This window comes from Vigna umbellata, chromosome 6 (assembly GCF_029865625.1).
Source record: "Vigna umbellata cultivar VRB3 chromosome 6, Vumbellata_1.0, whole genome shotgun sequence".
Lineage (NCBI taxonomy): Eukaryota > Viridiplantae > Streptophyta > Magnoliopsida > Fabales > Fabaceae > Vigna > Vigna umbellata.
Window position 1 is genome coordinate 13,599,061 of NC_142170.1, and position 25,093 is coordinate 13,624,153.

The 25,093-nt window shown below is 30.2% G+C and overlaps 4 protein-coding genes and 1 non-coding gene across 5 annotated transcripts; 4 read left to right on the forward strand and 1 right to left on the reverse strand.

Annotated features, from left to right (window-relative positions):
- Nucleotides 1-253: 253 nt before the first annotated feature.
- On the forward strand, nucleotides 254-4,555 carry LOC148196827 (linoleate 9S-lipoxygenase-like). Its single transcript, XM_088093362.1, has 9 exons — nucleotides 254-529; nucleotides 1,306-1,589; nucleotides 1,679-1,916; nucleotides 2,011-2,331; nucleotides 2,453-2,538; nucleotides 2,640-2,747; nucleotides 2,886-3,190; nucleotides 3,274-3,537; nucleotides 3,624-4,555. Exons 1-9 carry the CDS (start codon nucleotides 319-321, stop codon nucleotides 4,378-4,380), a joined length of 2,574 nt encoding a protein of 857 aa, XP_087949488.1. The 5' UTR covers nucleotides 254-318; the 3' UTR covers nucleotides 4,381-4,555.
- An 827-nt stretch (nucleotides 4,556-5,382) lies between these two features.
- On the forward strand, nucleotides 5,383-5,454 carry TRNAP-UGG (transfer RNA proline (anticodon UGG)). Its single transcript has one exon. It is a non-coding gene; the product is annotated as a tRNA-Pro (tRNA).
- A 280-nt stretch (nucleotides 5,455-5,734) lies between these two features.
- Nucleotides 5,735-9,391, reverse strand: LOC124834165 (seed linoleate 9S-lipoxygenase-3). Its single transcript, XM_047308797.2, has 9 exons — nucleotides 9,109-9,391; nucleotides 8,666-8,952; nucleotides 8,327-8,567; nucleotides 7,843-8,163; nucleotides 7,668-7,753; nucleotides 7,473-7,580; nucleotides 7,078-7,382; nucleotides 6,713-6,976; nucleotides 5,735-6,622 (listed from the first exon to the last, which is right to left on the reverse strand). The coding sequence occupies exons 1-9, from the start codon at nucleotides 9,323-9,325 to the stop codon at nucleotides 5,869-5,871; spliced, it is 2,583 nt and encodes an 860-aa protein (XP_047164753.2). The 5' UTR covers nucleotides 9,326-9,391; the 3' UTR covers nucleotides 5,735-5,868.
- Nucleotides 9,392-16,823: 7,432 nt separating this feature from the next.
- On the forward strand, nucleotides 16,824-19,906 carry LOC124834164 (eukaryotic initiation factor 4A-10-like). The gene is made up of 5 exons (XM_047308796.2): nucleotides 16,824-16,985; nucleotides 17,514-17,583; nucleotides 17,686-17,792; nucleotides 18,459-18,889; nucleotides 19,104-19,906. The coding sequence occupies exons 2-5, from the start codon at nucleotides 17,516-17,518 to the stop codon at nucleotides 19,737-19,739; spliced, it is 1,242 nt and encodes a 413-aa protein (XP_047164752.2). The 5' UTR covers nucleotides 16,824-16,985; nucleotides 17,514-17,515; the 3' UTR covers nucleotides 19,740-19,906.
- A 4,049-nt stretch (nucleotides 19,907-23,955) lies between these two features.
- On the forward strand, nucleotides 23,956-24,590 carry LOC148196829 (uncharacterized). The gene has a single exon (XM_088093181.1). The coding sequence runs from the start codon at nucleotides 24,049-24,051 to the stop codon at nucleotides 24,394-24,396; it is 348 nt and encodes a 115-aa protein (XP_087949307.1). The 5' UTR covers nucleotides 23,956-24,048; the 3' UTR covers nucleotides 24,397-24,590.
- The last annotated feature ends 503 nt before the right edge of the window (nucleotides 24,591-25,093 follow it).

The window sequence follows — 25,093 nt, forward strand, 5'->3', positions numbered from 1 at the left end:
AGATGGAATAGAAGCGAATAGTAATATAAATTAAAGAAGAGAAAGATTAGTATAATATTAAGATTAAAAGAGTCAAGTTGAGAAGATAAAGAATAATTAATAATGATAATTAAACTGGTTTATGAAGGTTTTGTTAGGTCCGCCACATGGCTTAATCGTGATTTGAATGGGAAAAAGAATAAAAAAAGAAAGACATGTTTTGGTATGTTAGAGAGTTGGATGTGTATAAATAGAAGGATTGGTTTGGTTGTGTTCTTCATTAATCTAAGAAGAAGAAGAACAGTGTTTGATTGAGAAAACAGAAAAGAAGTTGAAAAGATGTCGTTATTGGGAGGAATTTTCGGAAACAAGCAGAAGATAAAGGGAACTGTGGTGCTTATGCGAAAGAATGTGTTGGACATCAACACCATCCTCAACCCTGCCAACGTCGTTGACAGCGTCTTGGATTTGGCCGGCAGTCTCGTCGACGCCGTCACTGCTTTCGCCACCTCCATCTCCATCCAGCTCATCAGTTCCACCAAGGCCGATGGTAACAACACTTCACACACTCTAAACATCTTTCAATTTTCATATTTACTCTAATTACGTTATTTCACTTTCATTTATTCACAAACCGTCCATCATCGCATTCTCAACACTTCAAAAATAATTAATTTCTTATATACATTGCTCAGTGTGAAGCTAGTTCATATTATTGGATGTATTGACTTTCTCATACCATACATCAATCATGTCTGTTTATAATATAATAATTTATCTTTCATTAGGCAAATTGCTTCTTTTAATAGTAACCAAACTTATTTTAATGATGTAAATTATTTGTTAGCTTTTCTTGGCGGGTCTCGTACAATAAATCAATAAATCAATATAATATATGTTATTATTAAATGCGTATAATAATTTATCTTTCATTGGGTCAATGGTTTTTCAAATAGAAACAAAACTTTTTGGTAATACTTTTTATTATGTCATCAAAACGATTCAATACTTTTGTTGGCAGAAGGATATTGATACATAACACATCCAATCAAGTATGATTATAAAGAAAATGTTTTTTTAATAATTTTTTTAGTTTAAATGATAGATCACGATTGATATGTTTTAAATATTTTTTTAAAAATAAATTTAAACAAACTAATAAAATAATAACACGTAACTTATTGTTAAAATATTATTATAAAAAGTTGTTATTTAGCTATAATTTTTAGTAATGAATAAATTGAATAAGATAATTTATTAATTTTTGTTATAAGATTGATGTGAGAATGAATTTGAAAATGTGAAATTTGGTGTGAAAATTGATAGGACAAGGAAAAGGAAAAGTTGGAACGGCTACGAAGTTAAGAGGACAGATATCATTGCCAACGTTGGGAGCGAGTGAAGAAGCATACGATGTTAATTTCGAATGGGACAGTGATTTCGGAATTCCCGGCGCCTTTTACATTAAGAACTTCATGCAGAATGAGTTCTACCTCAAATCTCTCACTCTCGAAGACATTCCTAACCACGGAACCATTCACTTCGTATGCAATTCCTGGGTTTACAATGCTGATAAATACAAAACTACTCGTATTTTCTTTGCCAACAACGTAAGCTACTTCATTTAATTCTTTCTTCTTCTTCGTCTTTCACACACCATATAGATAAACCAAGTTATTGATGATATATAACAATGCAGACGTATCTTCCTGGCGAGACACCGGCCCCACTTGTGAAGTACAGAGAAGAAGAATTGAAGGTTGTAAGAGGCGATGGAACTGGAGAGCGAAAGGAATGGGATAGAATTTACGATTATGATGTCTACAATGACTTGGGCAACCCAGATAAAAGTGAAGCCCTTGCTCGCCCTGTTCTTGGAGGTTCTACCTTGCCTTACCCTCGTAGAGGAAGAACTGGAAGACCCAAAACTAAAAAAGGTTACCCACTTTATTCATTTTTTGTTGTAATGTATATATACACTTTTCATGCTTTGCTTTTGACCTAACATGTAATATGTGTTCATCTCCACAGATCCTAACAGTGAGAAGCCTAGCGACTTTGTTTACCTTCCAAGAGACGAAGCGTTTGGTCACTTGAAGTCATCCGATTTTCTCGCTTATGCATTGAAATCGGTATCCCAAGATGTGTTACCAGTCTTGACCGATGCATTCGATGGAAATATTTTGAGTCTTGAGTTTGATAGTTTTGCTGAAGTGCACAAGCTTTATGAAGGTGGAGTTACATTGCCCACAGACTTTCTCAGCAAATATGCTCCCATACCAATTGTCAAGGAACTTTTTCGAAGTGATGGTGAACAGTTCCTCAAGTATCCACCACCTAAAGTCATGCAAGGTAGGCTACACATGTTAAATAAGAAGAAAAATGACATATTTATTAGCAATGTACTTTTATTTTTTATTCAACACTATTCAATGACGTGGACGGACTATTAAACTGTTCTTATTTGATGCAGTGGATAAGTCTGCATGGATGACTGATGAAGAATTTGCAAGAGAAACCATTGCGGGTGTCAATCCTAATGTCATTAAGATTCTTAAGGTAAGCTTAATTTCAAAGTTGATTTGTTAAAAACTATATGTAACCGAAAATGTTTGCCTGCCAATTTTGAGATTACTCATCGCGTGTTAAATTTATTCTAGGAATTCCCACCACGTAGCACGCTAGACACTCAAGCCTTTGGAGACCATACCTCTATAATAACGAAAGAGCATTTGGAGCCTCAATTAAGAGGGCTCACTGTTGAGCAGGTAATGATATAAGTATCCAGTTGAACATTAAAATTAATTCTCATCAATGTTTGCTATTGCTTTTGTCTGTTTGGTTTCTCGTTTTCTTCTATTTGAATTTGGTGAATAGCAATTAATTAATTATACATGGTTGAACAGGCTATCGAGAACAATAAGTTGTTCATCTTAGATCACCATGACTATCTCATTCCATATTTAAGGAAAATAAATTCATCTACCACAAAGACTTATGCTACGAGAACCATATTTTTCTTGAAAGAGGATGGAACACTGACACCATTGGCCATTGAGTTAAGTAAGCCACATGATCAGGGTGAGGAATACGGTCCTATCAGTGAAGTCTATGTGCCTGCATACGAGGGAGTGGAAGCTTACGTTTGGTTGCTGGCAAAGGCTTATGTTATTGTGAATGACTCGTGCTACCATCAAATCGTTAGCCATTGGTATGATATCATCGATTCGCATTGGAGTTAATTTTGTTTATGTATTAATGAATAAATGATTAACGTAATAACATGGATGACAGGCTAAGCACTCATGCAGTTGTTGAGCCTTTCGTCATAGCAACGAACAGGCAATTGAGTGTGGTTCACCCTGTTTACAAGCTCCTATTTCCTCACTACCGTGATACCATGAACATCAATTCACTGGCCCGCAAGTCCTTGGTCAACGCAGATGGTATTATAGAGAAAACATTCTTGTGGAGTAGGTACTCTATGGAAATGTCTGCTGTGACTTACAAGGACTGGTCTTTCGTTGATCAAGCACTACCCAATGATCTTGTCAAGAGGTAAGCAATATTTCAAAGGATTTTAAAAAGTAAAAGGTCTCAAGATTTATAAATGTGGTGCTAATCAATGTTATTCGGGTGGTCAGAGGAGTTGCGGTTAAAGATCCATCTGCTCCCCATGGTGTTAAGCTTTTGATAGAGGATTATCCTTATGCTTCTGATGGGTTGGAGATATGGGCTGCCATAAAGTCGTGGGTGGAAGAGTATGTGGCATTCTATTACAAGTCAGACGAGGCACTTCAAAAAGACCCTGAACTCCAAGCTTGGTGGAAAGAACTTGTTCAGGTGGGTCATGGTGATTTGAAAGATAAGCCATGGTGGCCAAAGATGCAAACACGTGGAGAGTTGGTTGATGTCTCCACAACCCTCATTTGGATATCTTCAGCCCTTCATGCAGCCGTTAACTTCGGACAATATCCATACGGTGGTTTGATCATGAACAGGCCAACTATTAGCAGAAGATTCATGCCTGAGAAAGGATCTGCTGAGTATGATGCGTTGGCTAAGAATCCTGAGAAGGAGTTTTTGAGAACTATTACTGGTAAGAAAGAGACCCTGATTGACCTTACAGTTATAGAGATATTGTCAAGGCACGCATCTGATGAGTTCTACCTCGGAGAGAGAGATGGTGGAGACTTTTGGACTTCTGATGCCGGGCCATTGGAAGCTTTTAAGAGGTTCGGAAAGAAACTTGCTGAAATTGAACAGAAGCTTGTACAGAAAAACAATGATGAGACATTGAGAAACCGCACAGGACCTGCTAAAATGCCTTACACTCTACTTTTTCCTTCCAGTGAGGAGGGATTGACCTTCAGAGGAATACCCAACAGTATCTCTATCTAAGGGTTCTATGTTTCTTCAGCTTTCTAGCTTTTAAATAAATGTCATATGGAGGGAATATAATTCCTTCATCCCCGCTGGTTGATGTTTATCTATGTATATTTCGAGGTACTAAATGTACTTGTATTATTATGTACTTGTATTTCTTAATAATAGTGAAAATTGTGTTTGCATATCATTATGAAAACCAGAAAATAATCTTATTCCTATTTTAATAATTCTATAATGTTGCAAATAAAAAAATAATCTTATTTGTCCCAACATAAACCACTATTTAACAAACATAAATATTTAAAGTGTGTCATAATATTGTATATTGTAGTCATAAATATTTGTAATTTATGATTAAATGTTCAACAACTAATATAATTGAATATAAAAATATAAAAACAAATTAAATAAAGAAATATCTATACGGTTATTCTACTCACGATTTTTAATATTATCGGATAATAATTTTGATATTTAATTGTAATTAAAATAATATACCAAACAATAAAATTTAAAATTGATAGATTTAAATTCTTATATTAAAACATTATATTTAAAAAAATTACACAATATGAACTGAGAACTTGTCAAATTTAGTATATTTTAATTTTTCTTAAATTTTAAAATTCTGTATGTGAGGAAAAATTAAATAGACATTTATTTTATTCAATCCAGTTTCTTTTTCTATTGAGATTGTATTCTAATATTATGGTAAATATTTTTTTAGTGTAATAATCATTATAATAACTATAGATAAAAAAATGTATAACTATTTTTCTTAATTATGTTAATTTTTCCTCTATTTCATAAAAAATATGGACATACTAATATAACGTTTGAATTTATCTTTTTTTTTCTTGTTATGATTAATATAAAGTTGTACCATCAATTACCCAAACAATAGAAAAAAAAATACATTTACCCACCTAGATCAACTAATTCCCCGGAGAAACAAAGCCCGAAAAATAAGGTAATAAAATTAAATAGGATTTTTGAATCGTTTCATCCAATGTTGGGCATTTGGTCTAGTGGTATGATTCTCGCTTTGGGTGCGAGAGGTCCCGAGTTCGATTCTCGGAATGCCCCCTAAAGTTTTTGTTAATGTTACATTTCTCTTGCAGTAAATTAACACGAAATAGGGGAAAAAAGGCATCAGATTTTTTGTTAGAGTATATGTTTCTTGTGCTTATGTTTAGTACTTAAAATCCAATCACTTGTTGCATTTCCATGATATATTGTTGGTTTTGGAAGGATTATGCGTTCTAGTTTGAACGGTTCATCCATAAAACATACAAGTCCAAACATCATGGATTTTGTGAAACCCATCTTTTAGTTTTGTTCCAGATTACAAGAGTAGCCAGCCATATTGCAAGAAGCAGTAACTCTGGCTTTATTGTTTGAAAAAACTTTAAAAGTACATTTGCTTTTATTAAGGTCGAACACGGAAGACTTTATTAAACAACACAGTAGGTTTGGAAGAAGGATTCAGATTCCTTGTCTTCAGATGGAGATACTGTTGGGAATTCCTCTGAAAGTTAAGCCTTCATCACTAGAAGGGAAGAGCAGAGTATAAGGCATCTGAACTGGTCCATGGCGGTTTCTCAGTTTCTCGTCATTGTTTCTCTCTGAGAGTTTCTTCTCAATTTCTGAGAGCTTCTTCCCAAACCTTTTGAAAGCCTCCGAGGCCCTTGTATCAGATGTCCAATTTGGATTGTCCCTTTCACCCAGATAGATCTCGTCAGAAGCATGCCTTGACAATATTTCTATCACTGAAAGGTCAATAAGGGTCTGAAACTTTGGTGTAATGGTCCTCAAGAGAGCCTTCTGAGGGCTCTTCTTCAGCTCCTCATACTCAGCAGAACCCTTTTCGGGCATGAATCGCCTACTGATAGTTGGACGGTTTAAGATCAAACCTCCATAAGGGTATTGTCCAAAATTAACAGCTGCATGCAGTGCTGACGCTGTCCATATCACAATACTGCAAGCTTCGACTAGCTCTTCACGAGTCTGCATCTTAGGCCACCATGACTCGTTTTTCTTGTCACCATGACCCACCTCTACCAGTTCTTTCCACCAAGCTTGGAGCTCGGGATCTTCTTTCAGTGTGTCATCTGATTTGTAGTACAAGGAAACATATTCATGAACCCATGTCTTGATAGCATCCCATATCTCAAGTCCATCAACAGCATAAGGGTAGTCTTCTATGAAGAGACGAAGACCATGAGGGCACTCTGGATCCTCAGTTGCTATTCCTCTATATCACAATTTACAGATAACTTCATGAGATTAATTATGTTTTCAGCTTCTGTTAGCAATAAACTAAACCAGGATGAAAATGAATCACCTTTTTATAAGATCAGCTGGCAAAGCTTGATCTGTAAAAACCCAATCCTTGTAGATCGTAGCAGACATTTCCATAGAATACCTTCCCCATAAAAAGGTTTTCTCTATAATTCCACCGTCGTTGACAAGAGCTCCCCGAGCAAGGGCATTTATGTTCATGGTGTCACGATAGTGAGGGTGCAGGAGTTTATAAATAGGATGAACAACACTGAGATGCCTGTTTGTTGCTATGACGAATGGCTCCATAACTGCATGTGTGTTTAACCTAATATATAATCCATGAAAAGTTGTTAATAATCATTCCATATAGATATATTTGGATTGAATTGAATAGCCTTTATATGATTTTGGTGAGAAAATTTATACCAGTGGCTGACTAGTTGATGATAGCTAGAGTCATTCACTATCACATAGGCCTTTGCTAGAAGCCAGATAGAACTTTCAACACCTTCATCTGCAGGCAGAAAAACTTGACTAACAACACCTGATTTATCATCCCCGGGACGTGGCAAACTCAGTTCTATGGCAAGTGGCCTTAAAGTTCGGTCGTTTTTCAGGAAAAGGATGGTTCTGGTGGCATAAGCCTTGTTGGATGTTGCATTTATTCGCCTTAAATATGGCATGATTGAGTCGTGATGATCAAGTATGAACAATCTCTTGTTTTGAATTGCCTTTCCAACCAAATATATTGTACTCGTTATCTTTCAAAAAATCATCAAACAAACTTTTATTAAGAAACAATTTTATCATATTATGTATACCTCGTCTACAGTGAGTCCTTCTAAGTTAGGCTCCAGGTGTTCTTTGGTAATTTGACTGGTATGATCACCGTAGACTTGGCTATCTAGCTTGCTTCGTGGAGGGAAATCCTGCAATGGTAAATATAAGAAAATCAGAAAATATAACCTTTTGGTTTGCTGTATTTTTTATAATAACAAAACCTTGATTAGGCTTACCTGAAGAAGACGAATCATGTTTGGATTTACACCAGCAAGCATTTCTCTTGCAAATTCTTCATCGGTCATCCATGCAGACCTACTCACTGCTCAAGTAATAACAAATAACTCAGATTCATTGGAACTCAAATGTTGTTTGGGATCCATTTTAGATATTAGTACTAATATGAGATACCTTGAATCACTTTAGGAGGAGGAAACTTAAGGAACTGTTCACCATCAGTCCTCAAGAATTCCTTGAGCACGGGAAATGGACTCATGTCTCTAATTAAATCTGTTGGCAGCTTAATTCCACCTGAATAGAGTCCATGAACATCATCAAAGCTATCAAACTCATTGGGCGTGAAATTCAAATCAAAAGCAGATTCCAATGCTGGAAGAAAATTTTGAGATACGGATTTCAGCCCATAAGTCAGAAAGTCTGATGACTTCAAGTGTCCAAACGCTTCATCTCTTGGAAGATAAATATCAGAGCTCCTACTCTCACTTTTTGGATCTGTTTCATCAAAAACACCAGAATTTATCAGCGGCAAAACATAAATATTCAAACTTAAAATAAGTACTTCTAATTTCTAAACAATAAGCAACATTCATCCAACATGGCTAGCTCACGATAAGGATCATTCTAGCATGGTGAAGTGTAGAAATAGAAGCCAAACCTTTCCTAGTTGGTCTTCTACCAGTCCTCCCCCTACGAGGATAAGGCAAGGTGTCAGACCCTCCAAGAATAGGACGCGCATGATTTTCACCCTTATCAGGATCGCCTAAATCATTGTAGACATCATAGTCATAGACCCTGTCCCACTCTCTACGTTCTCCCGTTCCATCTCCTCTCAAATTAACTAACTCTTCTTCTCTATACTTCACCAGTGGAGCCGGTGTTTCGCTTGGAAGATATGTCTGCAATATATATATAACGTTGTTATTAGCTTCATCGTTGCACCAAAGTTATTGACGACTTAAAAAGTGTATAGAGTGGCTGGTAAGCAATACTTGACCTGATTGACAAAGAAGATGCGATCGTTTTTGAAGTGTTTGGCATTGTATATCCAGGAATTGCAAAGAAAGTGGAGGCTTCCATGGTTTGGAACGTCTTCAAGAGTCAAACTGACAAGGAAGAACTCGGTTTGCATGAAATTCTTGATGTAAAATGCTCCAGGAATTCCCATCTCATCATCCCATTCAAAATGAATTTTGAATGCAGATTGGCCTGCTCCCAAAGTTGGCAGTGAAGTGATGATACCTTCCAAAAAGGTAGCCTTTCCAAGCTTCCCCTTTCCGTTGGCTAACCAAAAAGAAAGAAAAGAAAACAAGAAAAATCAGTGAAGCCGTTTTACCATGTTTTCGTTTCACTTTTCTTGGACTCCATTAAAGATACACAAAAAAGAAAGAATAAAGAAAGTATAGTGATATATATGAAGTGAAAGAAGAGGAAAGAAACCATCTGGTTTGGTGGCACTGATGAGTTGGAGAGAAACTGATCGACCCAAGAAGGCAGTGAGATTATCGACGGTGGAACCAAGAAGGTCGAGACCTTGACCGACAATGCCTCCAACACTGGTTACGCTGTTCACGTCCAACACATTCTTTCGCATCAACACCACTGTCCCCTTTATCTTGTGCCCCTTGTGGATCAGACCAGACATACCCGAAAACATCTTTGCAACTCAAACAAAACTATGTATGATTTTTTCTTTAAGGGAGGACTGGGCAAACATCAACCGATGCTCAAAGGAAACTGACGAGGGTGCTATTTATAAGGAGGAACACCGAGAATCAAGAATAGTGCATGCAATGAAAAAATATTTTTATGAGTTAAATATATTTTTAACTTTTAAATTCAAATTTGTATGTAAAACTATAATTCATTCTTTTGTTTATTAAATTTAAAAAATAATAGATATATAATTTTTACCTTAATAAGATTAATTTCTTTTACATGATAAAACGAAAGTTTGAAATTAATATTCGAGTCATATATCAAATTACATAAACAACTTAAATAATAATTTATAACATTATTTAATAACTAAAAAAGATTAATATTTTTTAAGTAAAAGAATTATATTTGTTTATTTTTAAAATTTGAAATAAAAAATATATCAAACATTGAAAACATATTATTTCTAAAAACTAAAAACATGTTTAATATTTAAAATATGTTAATATCGTTTGAATAAGAATAACTATATATATTTATTTTTAAAATTTAGAAACCAAATGTATACAAACTAACATTTTTTTCTATTGAATCACTTTTCATTACAATGAACACTTAATGTATATTGCTTTTGTCTAAGATATCGTTATTACTGTGTTACTAATCAGTTAAGTAAATAAAAAACAATTGATATATATATATAGTAATATAGGATTGACGGATGTTTTAACCAAAACAGTGCAATAATGACTTTTAAAACAATAAAACATGTGAAAAATTGGGTTGAAAATCTCATATTGACATACACTGATATTTGAACTAGCGAGTAATGTATTAATAAATAATTAATCAATAGTTTAATTTGAAGTAGTGAGTAATATAGTATTGGAATGAGTGATTAATAAATGAATAAAAAGTTAAGAGAAGGTTGTATAGTAGTATTTGGTTTGAGGATGCATGAGTGATAGAGATGTTATATGATGACACCTACCCTTCAGATACTCATACACTCTCCTTTAGAGCCACTTGCCCCAAACCTCTTGACACCTGTCTACTATTATGTCGCATTGTTTATTATTACTACTATATTTTTCACATAATACAAAATTTTAAAATACTTCACAAAACTACTAGTATATATATTTGGTGAGCATTTTTGGAATATCTTTATCTTATATGGAAAAAAAATATATATATATATATATCATTCAGAAAAAATAGAGTTGAAAATAGAGTATTGGTTCTCTGAAGATGAAATCTGAAAAGTCACGACAAAAAAACACTTACGAGTTGTTGCGTATTAAAATCGAAGAAGATAATTTGAAAAGGGTTATGTTGTGAGGTGTCGAAGGGAGTTCATGCAAGAAAGACAGCAAGTGCAAAATGCCATATCTACACCGATTATTTTAAGAAAGAGGAACTGAATTCAACACTTCTTCTCTCAATAATGCCATGTGCTACGTTCGGTTTCTATTTTTTAGTTCAATTTTAAATCTTCCAGAAAAATTAAAATAAAAAATTCGTATACTGAACTTATGTTAAAATTAAAAAAGATATGTTGAAAACTATATAAAAATAGCTTTATTTTTTTCTTTATATTTTTGTAAATGTTACAAAGAGTTGGTTCAAATTAATTGTGTGTATATTACGGTACACCAACCAATTAAACGTCCAGATAACAATGTTGATTAACTGGTCAATCAAACATCTTTTATCACATTAGCTTTTGTCAAAATTCTCTCATAATGTATAATGTCAATATGTTGATCTGGTGGTCAAGCACTAATACAAGTTATATTATATGATTATATTCACATGATCAATCTATTGTTATCGTTTGACTGGTCCAACAATCAATTACGAGATTAACATTAACATTAACATTAATTATATTAAAGCAAAACAAGATTATTAACAATTGAATCGTGATTATCTATCGTTAATCTAAAATTTATTTCAAAAACTATAAATACTCGTTTGAGGTAAAAAAAAAAGTAGATAATTCTATTTATTACACATTAATTGTTTAATTGTCGAACTTGACTTTAACATCAGAGTACATTTTGTCGATAATCTCCAACTTGACTGAACAGACATTCAAGATAAATGGTGACAAAGATTGAGATGCGAACGTGAAGACATATTATATAGTAAAACAGACAACCTCGACTCGATAATCGAAATACAAGTGAAATAGAAAATGTAAGTAATAAGAATTAAGTCATTAATTAGGTTTAAGCAAATTTGGGTCATAAGTAAGTCTAAAACAAAATTTTATTACAAAACTATAAATTCATGATCTAAATAAGGTAATTGACTACATGTTGATTATAACATTTATTATCTGTATAATCGAATCTTGACTTAATTTAACATGAAAGCATCTTTGAAAGACACCTCAATTGATTGAAATCAATAAAAACTTTAATATTAAATATGAAGTCGAACAATGAGCTTTTATAAGTGATCAACTTATCTACATGCATAATAAATTATTCTTTAATTCTATAGGTGTGAAATTTATTTTGAAGTTTAAATTTTAAGATAAGTGTTTTAGATTAAATTTTGATATTATTTAGATCTTATCTAATATTATTATATGTATAATTTAAATTTGGAAAAACTTATTTTAAAAATTATATTCTAAAATTGTATTATGGAAAACTTGTCATGCAAATTCTATTATCAAAATCGTGTTCTAGATAAAAAAAGGCAAAAAGCCTCCTATGAAGTTTTTTAATTGAATGGGATTAATTTGTTTTATAATTATTAATTCATGTTAAAAAAAAATACATGATCAAGTTGTATTGTATAAGCACGACTTTGTTTTGAATGAAAAAATCATTATATCCATAAATGATTTTAAACTATGGAAGTGAAATAGTTAAAGCAAATAACGAATTTTGTGTAAATTAAAGTTCGTATCGTGAGCATTTAATTTAATTAATACTAATTATAATTAATCATAAATTTTGAATTAAAGTCGTTATTTCGTATGATAATTGAATTTGAACCGAAATCCTCGTCTTTTGTCACAACTTCAATATAATTAATTTTAAAATAAAATTGTCATCACTCTCAGTTTTAGTATAATTATTTTTGAGCTAGAATTATCAAAGAAACGAGAACTTCATTTCAACAACAAAATGAAGTAGTCATGAAGTATGACGATTCTAGTTTAAAGTGAAATTTATTAAAATTGCCATAAGAGATAACAATTTCAATTCAAAATTCAATTATTTAAAAAAATGTAAGTGAAGTCTTGATAAGGAATGACAATTTTCCTTATTAAGTATAATTAATTAAAATAGGTATTTATTTGCAATACAAACTTTAATTTATAAAAAAATCATTGTATGATTTGATGACTTCACTTCCATAATTTAAAGTCGTCAATAAACAATACGATATATTTAAAACAAAGTTGTGTTTATACATTACAACATGACTATGTGGGTTTTTTTTTTAATCCAAATTGGTAATTTTGGAAACAAATTGACCCGATTAAAAGAACAATGTTCTAAAATAGTTATTTTAAGTTTATGGGAGTACAACTAAAAAGTACGAGATACATGAAGAAAAACCTATAACTAATTGGACGTAAACGCATTAGTGGGCCACATTTACGGGTTTCTTCGTACTTCGATCATGCACATGGAGAGTATTTGTTTTGAGCTTCTTCTTTTTTTTATTTTCTTTTCTTTTTAACTTGTTTATGTATCAGATTTTATTATTTGTGGACAAAATATATCGGGATTTATGGATATTTTGAATGGCTTGGAATGCTGGATTTAAAAATAAATAATTTTTTGCTGAAAAAAATGTATAATTTGTTTCTATAGCACAATGATGAAGGGTATTTATCTGAGATATTTGAATTATAATTAAGATAAATTAGCTATTATGAACATATTCATTAATAATCAAAAGAGGTAAGGTTTAACATATATGTTAATGTACACTTGAAATTTATTAAGTTACCATGATATAATAGATGTAATATAATTATATTATTGATTAAAAATAACAGAACAAAAATTTCTACAAAGATAATTATATTTTTGTCTCTTCTCATCTTCGTTGTCCAGAGCCTGAGCGAGGACACAGTGACAATTCATCCTCATATCAATGAGAGTATAATTTTTGTTTCATTCTTATTTTTAGATATACCTGCATTTGTGTATGTACTGAAATTTTATTTGTTCACTATTAAATATGTAAAAATAAATAAAATTTATATAAATTTTAAATAATAATTGGATAGGACGAAAAGGATATTATACAACAACACATAAATAAAATTTTATAAAAATCAAAAACATTTCTTAATCATGCAATTTAAGAAAACAAAGATAATAAAGTTAAAACGTTTTTTAAAATATTAAAAAACAAATGTTTAAAAATATTTAAATGTCTTTTTGTTTCATTTATTTAAATACTAATGAATTTTTTATACATTATAATACACTACTTAAATGAGATTTAATAAAAAAATATTAAACTAATAATGATTTGAATTTATTTATGATTTTTTTTATCTTATAACTTTGTGAAAATGATATTAAATTATTATATTATAGTAAATAAAAAAATTATACAATTATAGTGATAAAATTGAGAATTACAAAATAAAATATTTACATAAAAATTATTAAAACAGTATTTTACACAATTAAAATAAACAACAAATAAAAATGTTAAAAAAATATACAAGTGATCAAATATGTGTTATTGATTTAATACACTATTATTAAGCGATATTATACAGAAAAATAAATAATAATCAAATAAACTTAAAATATATTTGATTCACTTAAATTAATAGTACATCATTCAAAAATAATTACAAAAAAAAGTGTATAATCAAAACTATAATAAAAGGGTATCTTAAATATACGAGTGGATTTTATAAATATAAAACGAATTAAATAATTAAAATAAAAGAGAAAAAACATATAGTAAATAAAAAAATTAAAAAACTAAATAAAAATTTATATATATATATATATATATATATATATAGATATCAGTTTTTTAAATTACCTAATAATCTATTAGTAATTTAAATAGAGACAAAAAAAAGATGAAGATGGTATTAGAACTGAACGAGACAAAAATGTATATATTCATCACGTTTCTATACTTAATTAAAAAAATTGAATATTTAAAATTTACCATTAAAATGATAATGGATTCCAACCATACTTGCATACGTTGGTTTATTTGTTATTCTTATTATTAATTTAAGTCTTATAAACAAAAACAAAAGAATATTTATAGTAGTATAAAAAAGTCCATTGTGTTATTAATTTGTTTGATTATTGTACCATAATTATTTTATTACAATTAAAATTTCAATTTATGTTATAATTAATTTCATTATTATTAAGTGGAGTATCTGGAATCATAATTAAATTAGTTTTAGTTATACATTCAATTTACTATTATCGAAAACGATTAAAAATTACATATAAAATCGATTACAGACGTTCTCTGTTGTGTACAATTTCATAATTTTTTATTTTGCAAATAAGTTTTCAGTATGAGTTGACAGACGCCTTCCATTAAGAGTATATCTGTTAAAAAAAACTTAAAAATAAAGGAGAAGTGTAGACTTAAAATTAAGGAAAGTGAGAGAGGGTTTCTCTTTACATCATCACACAATTCTACATCCACTTTCTCAATTTTCTATTTTCCAAATATACTTTTAGGTAAATATTTTTTATTTTTATTATTTAACTTTTAATTTTATTTTAAACTCTAATTCCTTTTTTACTTTTTTTCAGCCCGTCTCACTCCTTCACTCTCATACCACATATTAACATTCTCTTTTTTTCTTCCCTTATGTCTTGTTATTCATTTTCTCTTCTCTTTGAATTTATTTTCATTTTCGGTGCTTCTATCCCGTCACTGATAAGTGAGACACGTGTTTGTCTACGAAGGGGTGTGGTCATTTGAAGTTTTCATGTTCTATTTTGTGGCTGAAGACCAAATTGATTTCTTCTTCTCCTTTAATACTTTATATGTATTTCGTTGTTATTTTGGTGTTGTGAACATGTTAAATTTATTTATGTTTGGTTTATTGTATTTGGACGTGGTCTATGAAGAAAATAGAAGAAGAGAGTGTTGAAAGTTGTAACAGATATGAAAATTTGTTGGACCTTTAACGAATCTCAATTTTTGTCGACGGATATCGAGATTTATTAAAGGTCCAACGGATTTCCCATATCCGTTGAGGACCTTCAACATTTATTTTTAATTTTTAGCTTATTAATTAATTTTTTTTAGATTTATTTATTTAGACTTTAAAATATTTTCATGTATAAAGGTTATTTAATAATTTTTATAGATTTATTTATAATTAATAAAATTTAGTAAAGGGTGTTAAAAAAATTAAAAAAAATCGTTAAAGAGATATGAAAGATTAGTTGGACCTTTGATGAATGTCGTCGTTGACAGATTTTAACATCGATTCAAGAGTTCAAGAGTTCAAGAGATATTAATATTCATTTCAAGGTAAATATTTTGTAACCACTACCATTTAATTTTTTACAAGGACAAAAGAAAAAAGAAAAATGGAGAGATGCATATAAAAGTGTGTGGTGATGGAGGAAGAAACCGTCAAAGTGAGAACAGTATGGCCCATGTTTTATTTGAAATTGGTTTGTCAATTTGTTGTTAACTAAAATGTGCTGGCAAACTAAAGTTCGTGAACTGTTTCTTCTTGCACCCCTATTAATACTAACTGTACTACTATATCAATATTTAAAAAGATCAAAATATTTTCTTACATTGCACCATATCCTCATCATTGTCATGTGAAAAAAGAGAGAACACGTTGCAAGAAAATCTCCTTTTAAAATGTATTTTATGTGTTTTAAAAAAAATATTCTAAACAATTCATTTCGAAACTAATTCTGGAAGGTATGGTATATATATATATATATATATATATATATATATATATATATATATATATATATATATATATATATATTCTAAAAAGGTATTATATGCTATGAAAATTTTGAAAATTTATTCTAGAGATCGCATTCTATAAATTTTATTCCAAAAATCCTATTCTAAAATCGTGTTTTGAAATTTTTGTTCTATAAAATATTTTAAAAACGGGTAATTTAATATATATATATATATATATATATATATATATATATATATATATATATATATATATTAAAATTAGTTTTGTAATACAAATTTTTGTTGTTTTTTAGTTATATTAATTTGAAGAAAAATACTGGCTACTTTGTACCACTCCAAACTCACTCTTTTTATATTGATTTAATTGGGGAACAGCTCCAAAATTAACTTGAAACCAATATGAAATATACAAATTTTATATAGAAAGAATTATAGAAAAATAAAAGAAAAAGACATATATTATTTATAATTAAAATAATAGTATTTATTATTTTGGGTGATGCAACGAAAAACTAGGTAGAATAGAATAGTAGAAAAAAAAAGCAGAAGTAATAACATAACAAAACCTAAACTCAACACATTCCTTCTATTCTATTCATTCTCCTTTCTCTTCCCTTCAACTCCACGGCGCAGATCCGAGGAGTTTGGGAAACCCTACTTCCTCTTTCGCTTCCCATTCTTCGCTTCTCTCTTTCTCTCTATTCCAACAACATCAGGTAACCCTAACTTCTCTCTCTATCTTCACTAACGTTCATCATTTCCATAAATCGCCTTTTATTTTCATATTCTTCTGTTTCCGTATCACTCTCCTTGTTATGTTTTGAACATGTGCTTGATCTGATTGCTTTCTTCGCAAAGCTTTTCATTCCATTTTAGGTGTTAGGTTATTGTTATTTTTTTACGGTTAGTTCGAACTGAAATTTTTAATCATTATCGGCTTTTAACCGTTGATTCTTTTTTTTTTTCATTTTCTGTTTTGACGCAGATTAGAGTAGTGATCCGAATTTTGATCGGTTTAATATATGTTTTTATTTTATTTATTGGTGGTTTTGAATTTGTTTTCTTATCTGGCATCATGCGAACAGAAAAAGGATTTAGCATAGCCAAGAGCCCCTTCGTCTTCGTTCACTAGTGTTGTTTTGCGATGATTTATTGGGAATTAATTTTTGTTATTGATTTTGTATTTGTTAGGTCTTCTTATGTACACGTATCTGTTTAATTTTACTGAAGTTTCTGTTCTGCAGTGATGGCAGGATTGGCTCCAGAGGGTACTCAATTTGATACTCGGCAGTATGATTCTAAGATGAATGAATTGTAAGTTATTGCACTTCATATTTTTCATTGCGTGTGATGCTTGATTTATTTCTTCTTGCAGTTTTCTGTAATTTTAATTATTGTTTTGAAAATTAATTACAGGCTTTCTGCCGATGGAGAAGAGTTTTTCACCTCATATGATGAAGTCTATGACAGTTTTGATGCTATGGGTTTACAAGAAAATCTTCTGAGAGGCATATATGCTTATGGTATGGCAAATGATTTTTTAGTTTGTTTCCTCTTGTGCTTATTCAATGCTTGAGAAATATTAGGACTTACCACTCTTGATGCTGGTTAATAGATTCCCTTTCTAAAGAGTTGACACTCTAAAAGTCGTTTTTTTAGGCTGCTGAATTGACCTTTTACAGAATTGCGTGTGTTTAAAAAACAAAGGCTGTATGTCAGTAAGTGTGGCTGTGTCAGTTAATTAGCAATTTTAAGATGTGTCATACAATTGTAATCATATTTTAGCTAAACAGTTTAAATTATCATTTATTTAATTTGCTGAAGTTTTTCTTTGAAGTTTAAAAGTTTTTAAGATTCATTTCAAGGGGAGTCCTGGGGCAGTTCTCACCAACCTGGAGTTGTAGGATCTAGATGTGGGATTGACCTTTTCAAAACAAGTATGCCTTTATAACATCAAGTAGTGTAGCATTATAGGGGCCTTGGCCATTTTTTTTTGACATCATATGCTTCGAATTGTTTTCTGAAATTACACATCTGTTTCCATTTCAAACTATTTCTTAGAAGATTACAAAGTGGATCTGCAGGTAACAACTATATGATATCTATCGTTTATTAACAACAAAACAAATGTTATATGCAGTTAGCTGTAGCACAGTTTGATGTGGAATCTTTTATTCTTCGTTATATAGGTTTTGAGAGGCCTTCTGCAATACAGCAAAGGGGGATTGTTCCTTTCTGCAAGGGTTTGGACGTGATTCAGCAGGCTCAGTCTGGAACTGGAAAGACAGCTACATTCTGTTCTGGAATTTTGCAGCAACTAGATTATGGATTGGTTCAGTGCCAGGCTTTGGTTTTGGCACCAACAAGGGAGCTTGCACAGCAGATTGAAAAGGTTATGCGAGCTCTCGGTGATTACCTTGGCGTCAAGGTTCATGCTTGTGTTGGTGGGACCAGTGTCCGTGAGGATCAGCGCATTCTCCAAGCTGGTGTACATACTGTTGTTGGCACTCCTGGCCGTGTGTTTGACATGTTGCGCAGACAGTCTCTTCGCCCTGATCACATAAAGATGTTTGTTTTGGATGAGGCTGATGAAATGCTTTCACGTGGTTTCAAGGACCAGGTTTGTTGGTTTTCCACTTGTTTGTTTAAAACAAATTGAATTTTGTATTTTTTTTCCTTTACTTTCATCTAACATTGTGTCGTGCGTATTACTGATGTTTTTTATTTTTGTTGTAATATTTCTCTTTATTTAAAACAGTCTCCTACATTTGTGCTAGATGAAGCCATCTCGAGTTAAATAGCTAACAATTTTTATTTTGGTGCACGAAATGCAGATCTATGACATCTTCCAGCTACTGCCTGGTCAAATTCAGGTTGGCGTGTTCTCTGCTACAATGCCACCCGAGGCCCTGGAAATTACGAGAAAGTTCATGAATAGGCCAGTGAGAATCCTGGTAAAGCGTGATGAATTGACCCTTGAGGGTATCAAGCAGTTTTATGTGAATGTTGACAAGGAAGAATGGAAACTGGAGACATTATGCGACCTTTATGAGACTTTGGCTATAACCCAGAGTGTCATCTTTGTGAACACAAGGCGCAAGGTGGACTGGCTCACTGACAAGATGCGAAGCAATGATCACACAGTCTCAGCCACTCATGGAGACATGGACCAAAACACTCGTGATATCATCATGCGTGAATTTCGCTCTGGCTCTTCTCGAGTTCTAATCACCACTGACCTCTTGGCTCGTGGTATAGATGTACAGCAGGTGTCTTTGGTTATAAACTATGATCTGCCTACCCAACCTGAAAATTATCTTCACCGCATAGGGCGAAGTGGGCGTTTTGGAAGAAAAGGTGTTGCCATAAACTTTGTGACACTGGAAGATGCCAGAATGCTATCTGATATTCAGAAGTTCTACAATGTCACTGTAGAGGAGTTGCCCTCAAATGTTGCTGATCTGCTCTGATGGGTTAATTTTTATTCTCTGTTAAGTCATCAGAGCTATTACTTTTTGACAACTATTATTTTGTGTCTTTATTTTCTTTTTCAATTTTTACCGGTTAGAGTTCAATGACGCCTTACTTTATTTATAATGGATTCTATAAAATTTGTTCTAAGTCATTTCTCTTTTAATTGTGGTATGTGTTTTATTTCTGAATGATGCCTTGACCTATTTTTGTTGTCAAAGATACAAAATATAGTATCCGTATGCATTACGAAATTCTGCAAATGTAAAGATTTACGTGAAATTTAGTAATTCGAGAGTTATTATTTAGTTTGAGTAAAAGATATTTTGGTTAATAAATTATATTCATACGTCCAATCATAACCTGTCAATAGAGGCTTTAAATCGCGTTTACTTGAAGCAACTTATGTCCTTTTCTTTTTGACAATTAAAAGGTTATATTATTTCGTTTTAATTCTTTCAAAAGCATGCTGTTAGTTGATTGAGTGTGTTTTTTTCCCATTCAGATGAATGTGCTATAATCATCATAATAATAATAATAATAGAAAAAATGTAATGTATTAAAATACTTTTTAAATTCTGAGTCGGTAATTTCCTCTCTAATAAGATCAGGGCATTCTCTATGGACTAAAATTTTGAATTTCACACCTATTTTATATTTTATTTTCATTCTATGTCAGGCCGCACACTTAATTTTTTAACAAAAACAATTTCCCTGAACAAAGTCTTAACAAAAGTTAAAAAATTAACAATTCCCCTAAGAGAACTTTCATATGTTAAATTGATGGAAGGGAATTAATATAAAATCTTAAAAAAAAAACGAAAATGCGATGGGGTTTAAGGTGAATGGATTCAAAATTTTAAAATCAATATTAATAAAATAATCTATAAAATAACATCAAATAAATAGAGCATTTAAGTAAAGTTAGTAATATAATTAATAGAATATATGGAATGAAACGATTGAGTGCGATTCTAATATTAAAACTATTTAAGCTTATTTTTCTTTATGATTTACACTAAATTATATTTTATTCATATGTTATATGTTTAAGAGTGTCATTAAGATGTATTGGTATATAAAATTTAAACAAGTTAATTTATATATATATATATATATATATATATATATATATATATATTTTTTTTTTTTTTCTCACTAAATCACTTTTGATACATAATAAGAATAAAAATATAGATATAACTAAAAAAATTATGCTATTTTAAAATTTTAAAACAGACATAAAAAAGGAACACAATTTCTTTGAACAATATTATACAAAAACAAGCATAAGAATTTTAGTTCATAAAACTCATTTATTTAAATATTTCATGACACTAAAAGCTATAACAGGATACCACTTTAATGTTCCTAACATTCAAAATTACATAAAAAAGCATTCAAAATTACATCGAAATCGATCTGGTAAACAATATAACACGTTAAAATAAGCTTTAAATCGCTCTTTGTAAAATATATTTCATATTCATGTAAGGGTTAAATATGTTAAAATGTTTGAATTTGGATATCGTTTTTGTTTTAAATTATAATATATATTTTAGTCTTCAAACTTTAAAGATAAATGATTATTTATGATAAATAAATATCAATTTCACATTCAAATTCAGAAAGTATAAACATATTTAAACATTTATATAATAAAAAATTATCTTGTTTTAGTGTACATAATATTTGTATTGTAAAAAACAGTTTAAATGATTCCTAAAATATCTAGTTTTGATTGCGAGAAGAAAAAAGTGAGAGTATAATAATTGGAAAGTATTTTAGACGCAAAGTGTTGCATGCATAATATTGTTATGGTGCATTAGGATGCATTATTGAAAGAGTAGATTGTTAAAATGGATGGTTTTGAAAACTGCATAATTAAAGTGTTGTTGAGATTGAAAGATACATGCTAACTCCTTATCAACTACTTGTTTTAGTGGAACACTGCCAATTAGATTCAACATCATTAACACACTTATCATCATATTTAATAATAATTTTTTTCATTTCAGACTGCACTTTCGGCTAAAACTTTAAAGCCAAGTTTGTAGAAAATTGTGATACCAACTTTCCAAATGCTTCTTGCAATTAAAGAGGACAAAATATTGGAACTTCGAAGCTCCATAATAATTATATTATTTCATTTAGAGTTTTTTTTTTATAGTATAACTCTTTTTATATATTAACAATGTTTGAATGCTAATGAATAAAAATAAAAAACTAGAACATTATATATAAAAAGTAAAGATTCGTTAATTTATTATTTTAAATTTTTTAATAGATAATAATGTCAATCTCTTATGTAATTATATTAGATTTAGGTTTTATAAGTAGTTTCAATATATTTATGTTTACATCTTTATGTTATAAATGCTTAAAAATCTTATTTTTCAATTCTTTTTAAATTGTTCATGCTCTTTATTTATAAATTTCATGACTTATATTTAAGTTCATTATTTTCGATTATTGTAATTTTGAGCTTATATGCATTTTAAGGTAAAATAATATAAATAATTAAGTCTCTTATACGACAAATGAGAGATGTCTGTTACTCATAAAGGCTTGTGGTCATGGACTTACTCCCAAATAGATCAAATATTTTACATTTATTTCTTCAAAAAGTAAAAAATAAATTTTCTCGGTATTTTTTTCATACTTAATAGGCTTTGATAGCTAGAAATGGAACATCTTAAATATATTTTATTTACATTTTTTTAACAAATTAGCTTAAAGATACTATTAAATGCTTGAGAAAGTCTTTATATATTACGTTATGTACAAATAAAAGTCCAAAAAATATTATATATTATCATGAGATAACAAAAATCAAACCCGAAATGAAAATAACTCCTAAGAAATGGTAAATAACTTTGAATTTTTTTTATTCTTACATGGTCAATCCATCTCTTTCAATATCATCCGGCTACTAATTACTAAGTCTATATTTTGAAAATGACGGATAAATAAAGCATAAGTAGTCGTAACAAAAATGTTATTTCATTATTTGAATATTTTTATGGTAGAATAGAAAAAAACACACATTATTTTAATAGAACATAGACTTGTTATTTAAATTAATTTTATAATTATAGCTAGTCTTTATTTTATAACCATTACTCTTATGTTGGGAATAAGTGAGTCAAAATCACACGTTGAATAAAAATGAAAAAGTAAAATATTATGTAAAGATGAAATATCTATTAATTTATTGTCTTAAAGTTTTGGACCGGTTCTTATATGGCTGGACTCATATATGTATCTAATTTAAAAAAATATATTTTATAAATAAATCTTTTTCTTTTTAATAATAAAAGGATTTTTTCATATAAAAAAATAATCAAACTATCTTTAAAATCTCATCACCTATTTACAATCAAACTATATTATATATAAGAAGAAATATATGTATAAAAATGATTCGAAATAAAAATGCTATTTTATGGCTGCATCGGACGGTTAATTTTTACACTTGCACGTGGTAGTGAATCCAGTGGCATCATGAAAATGCTCTGCAAAGAGAGTTGGATGAGTCCCACCTTACCCTACTCTTTCTCATTAATGAAAACAACATCTCATCTTCTATGGCCTCCAACTCAAAAATATTTTATTATATAAATTAAACAAAGTTTTCAATTTAATATCATAATATTTTTCTAAAAGGAATAACTTTTCCAACCAACACTATTATTTAGTCTAAATTTCATAATGATGGAACACAAACATCACCAATGAAATATGATATTAATCTTATATTTTCTCTAATTCAAAATGATTTTACTATATAAATTAAGTAAAGAGTTTTCAATTTAGCATCACATTTTTTTTTCTAAAAAGTATAACTAACTATAATGTAAAAAGATCAAAACTATGATTTATTCCAAATTTGATAAATTTTTCAAATGGATTATTAGATAAAAACCAGCCAACCAAACATGAAATCAATCTATATAATAAATTTATATCATTTTCATTCAAAAATCTTAAAAATTTAATAAAATATAAATTAAGTTTTAATATTAATTTTTTACCGATAATAAATATTCACATGTCAAATATAATATATATCCTATCCATTTATGAACAAACATTAAAATAATCATTATATCCAGTTAATAAATACTAATTATTTTCGAAAAATTTTATCTATATATAGCAACAAATATCTTTATCATCATTGCTTATACACATACTTAAATATCCACTAAAATTAAAGAGAAAAAAAAAATACAAAAAAGCAAAGGCACAAACCCTTTTATTTGAGAAGTTGTTGTTTCTTACTAGTATAGGGGCATTGTGGTTGGCATGATGATGGAGTTCAGATCGAAGTCATGCAGAGATGAAAGCAACTGTGGAGACAAGGTGGCCCCAAAAAGCATGAAGGATCTGAGATGTCACAGTGCGAATAATGGTTGTTCTGGTCATGGAAAGCAGATAGGTAGCAGTGCTAAGGAGATGAAGGTGAAGAAAGTGAAAAGGGCAGCTTCTAAACCATCAAAAAGTTGGAGCTTCAATGATCCTGAGTTGCAGAGGAAGAAGAGAGTTGCTGGCTATAAAATATATGCAGCAGAAGGCAAAATGAAAGGCTCTCTCAGAAAGAGTTTCAGGTGGATCAAACACACATACACTCAAGTTCTCTATGGATGGTGGTGATTCATCTTTCATTCTCTCTTCTTCTTCATCTTTTCTTTTCAGTAATCAGAGTTTCTTGTTTTTTTCACAGTGAATGTTTAAATCCTATTGGAACAAGATTGTCTTTCTGGTGTTCAGAACTTTAACTCCCTTTTGTATGAAATTCCATTACTACTGCTGAATTTCCTGGTTATCAGATCACATTTTAAGATGAATATACTGGGTATGAAGTAGATTTTTATTAGTTTGTTTGTATTTTAATTATAATTATAATTATAATTATGCGTCTGAAGAACAAAATAAATGAAAGTTCTATGACAGGATCACTCTGTTTCTTCTATGTTTATGTTCTGTTTTTGTTCTGTTTCAGCCTGTTATATGGATAACGACAATGTTCTGTTTGTCTCTGTTTCTGTTCTGTTTTTCATAGCTAAATTCAAACCCAAGAGAGAGTTTTCTTCTGGCAAACCTCGATGGCTTTTTTTTCATACGAAGTTGGTTTGAAATAAAGTTTTAAACAATGTCAGAAATCTCTTTCAATTGTTCATCAACTAACCATACAAAAAATCTTGAATAGTTGAACACTGTGACCACTTTTACTTAAAATGTCAAGGATTCCAACAAAATTGTTGTACCTGTAAAAGTGATTCTTTTATCTTTTGACATTTTTTCCTGATTAGTGGAGATGAAAACAAAATAGAATATGGCCAAAAAAATA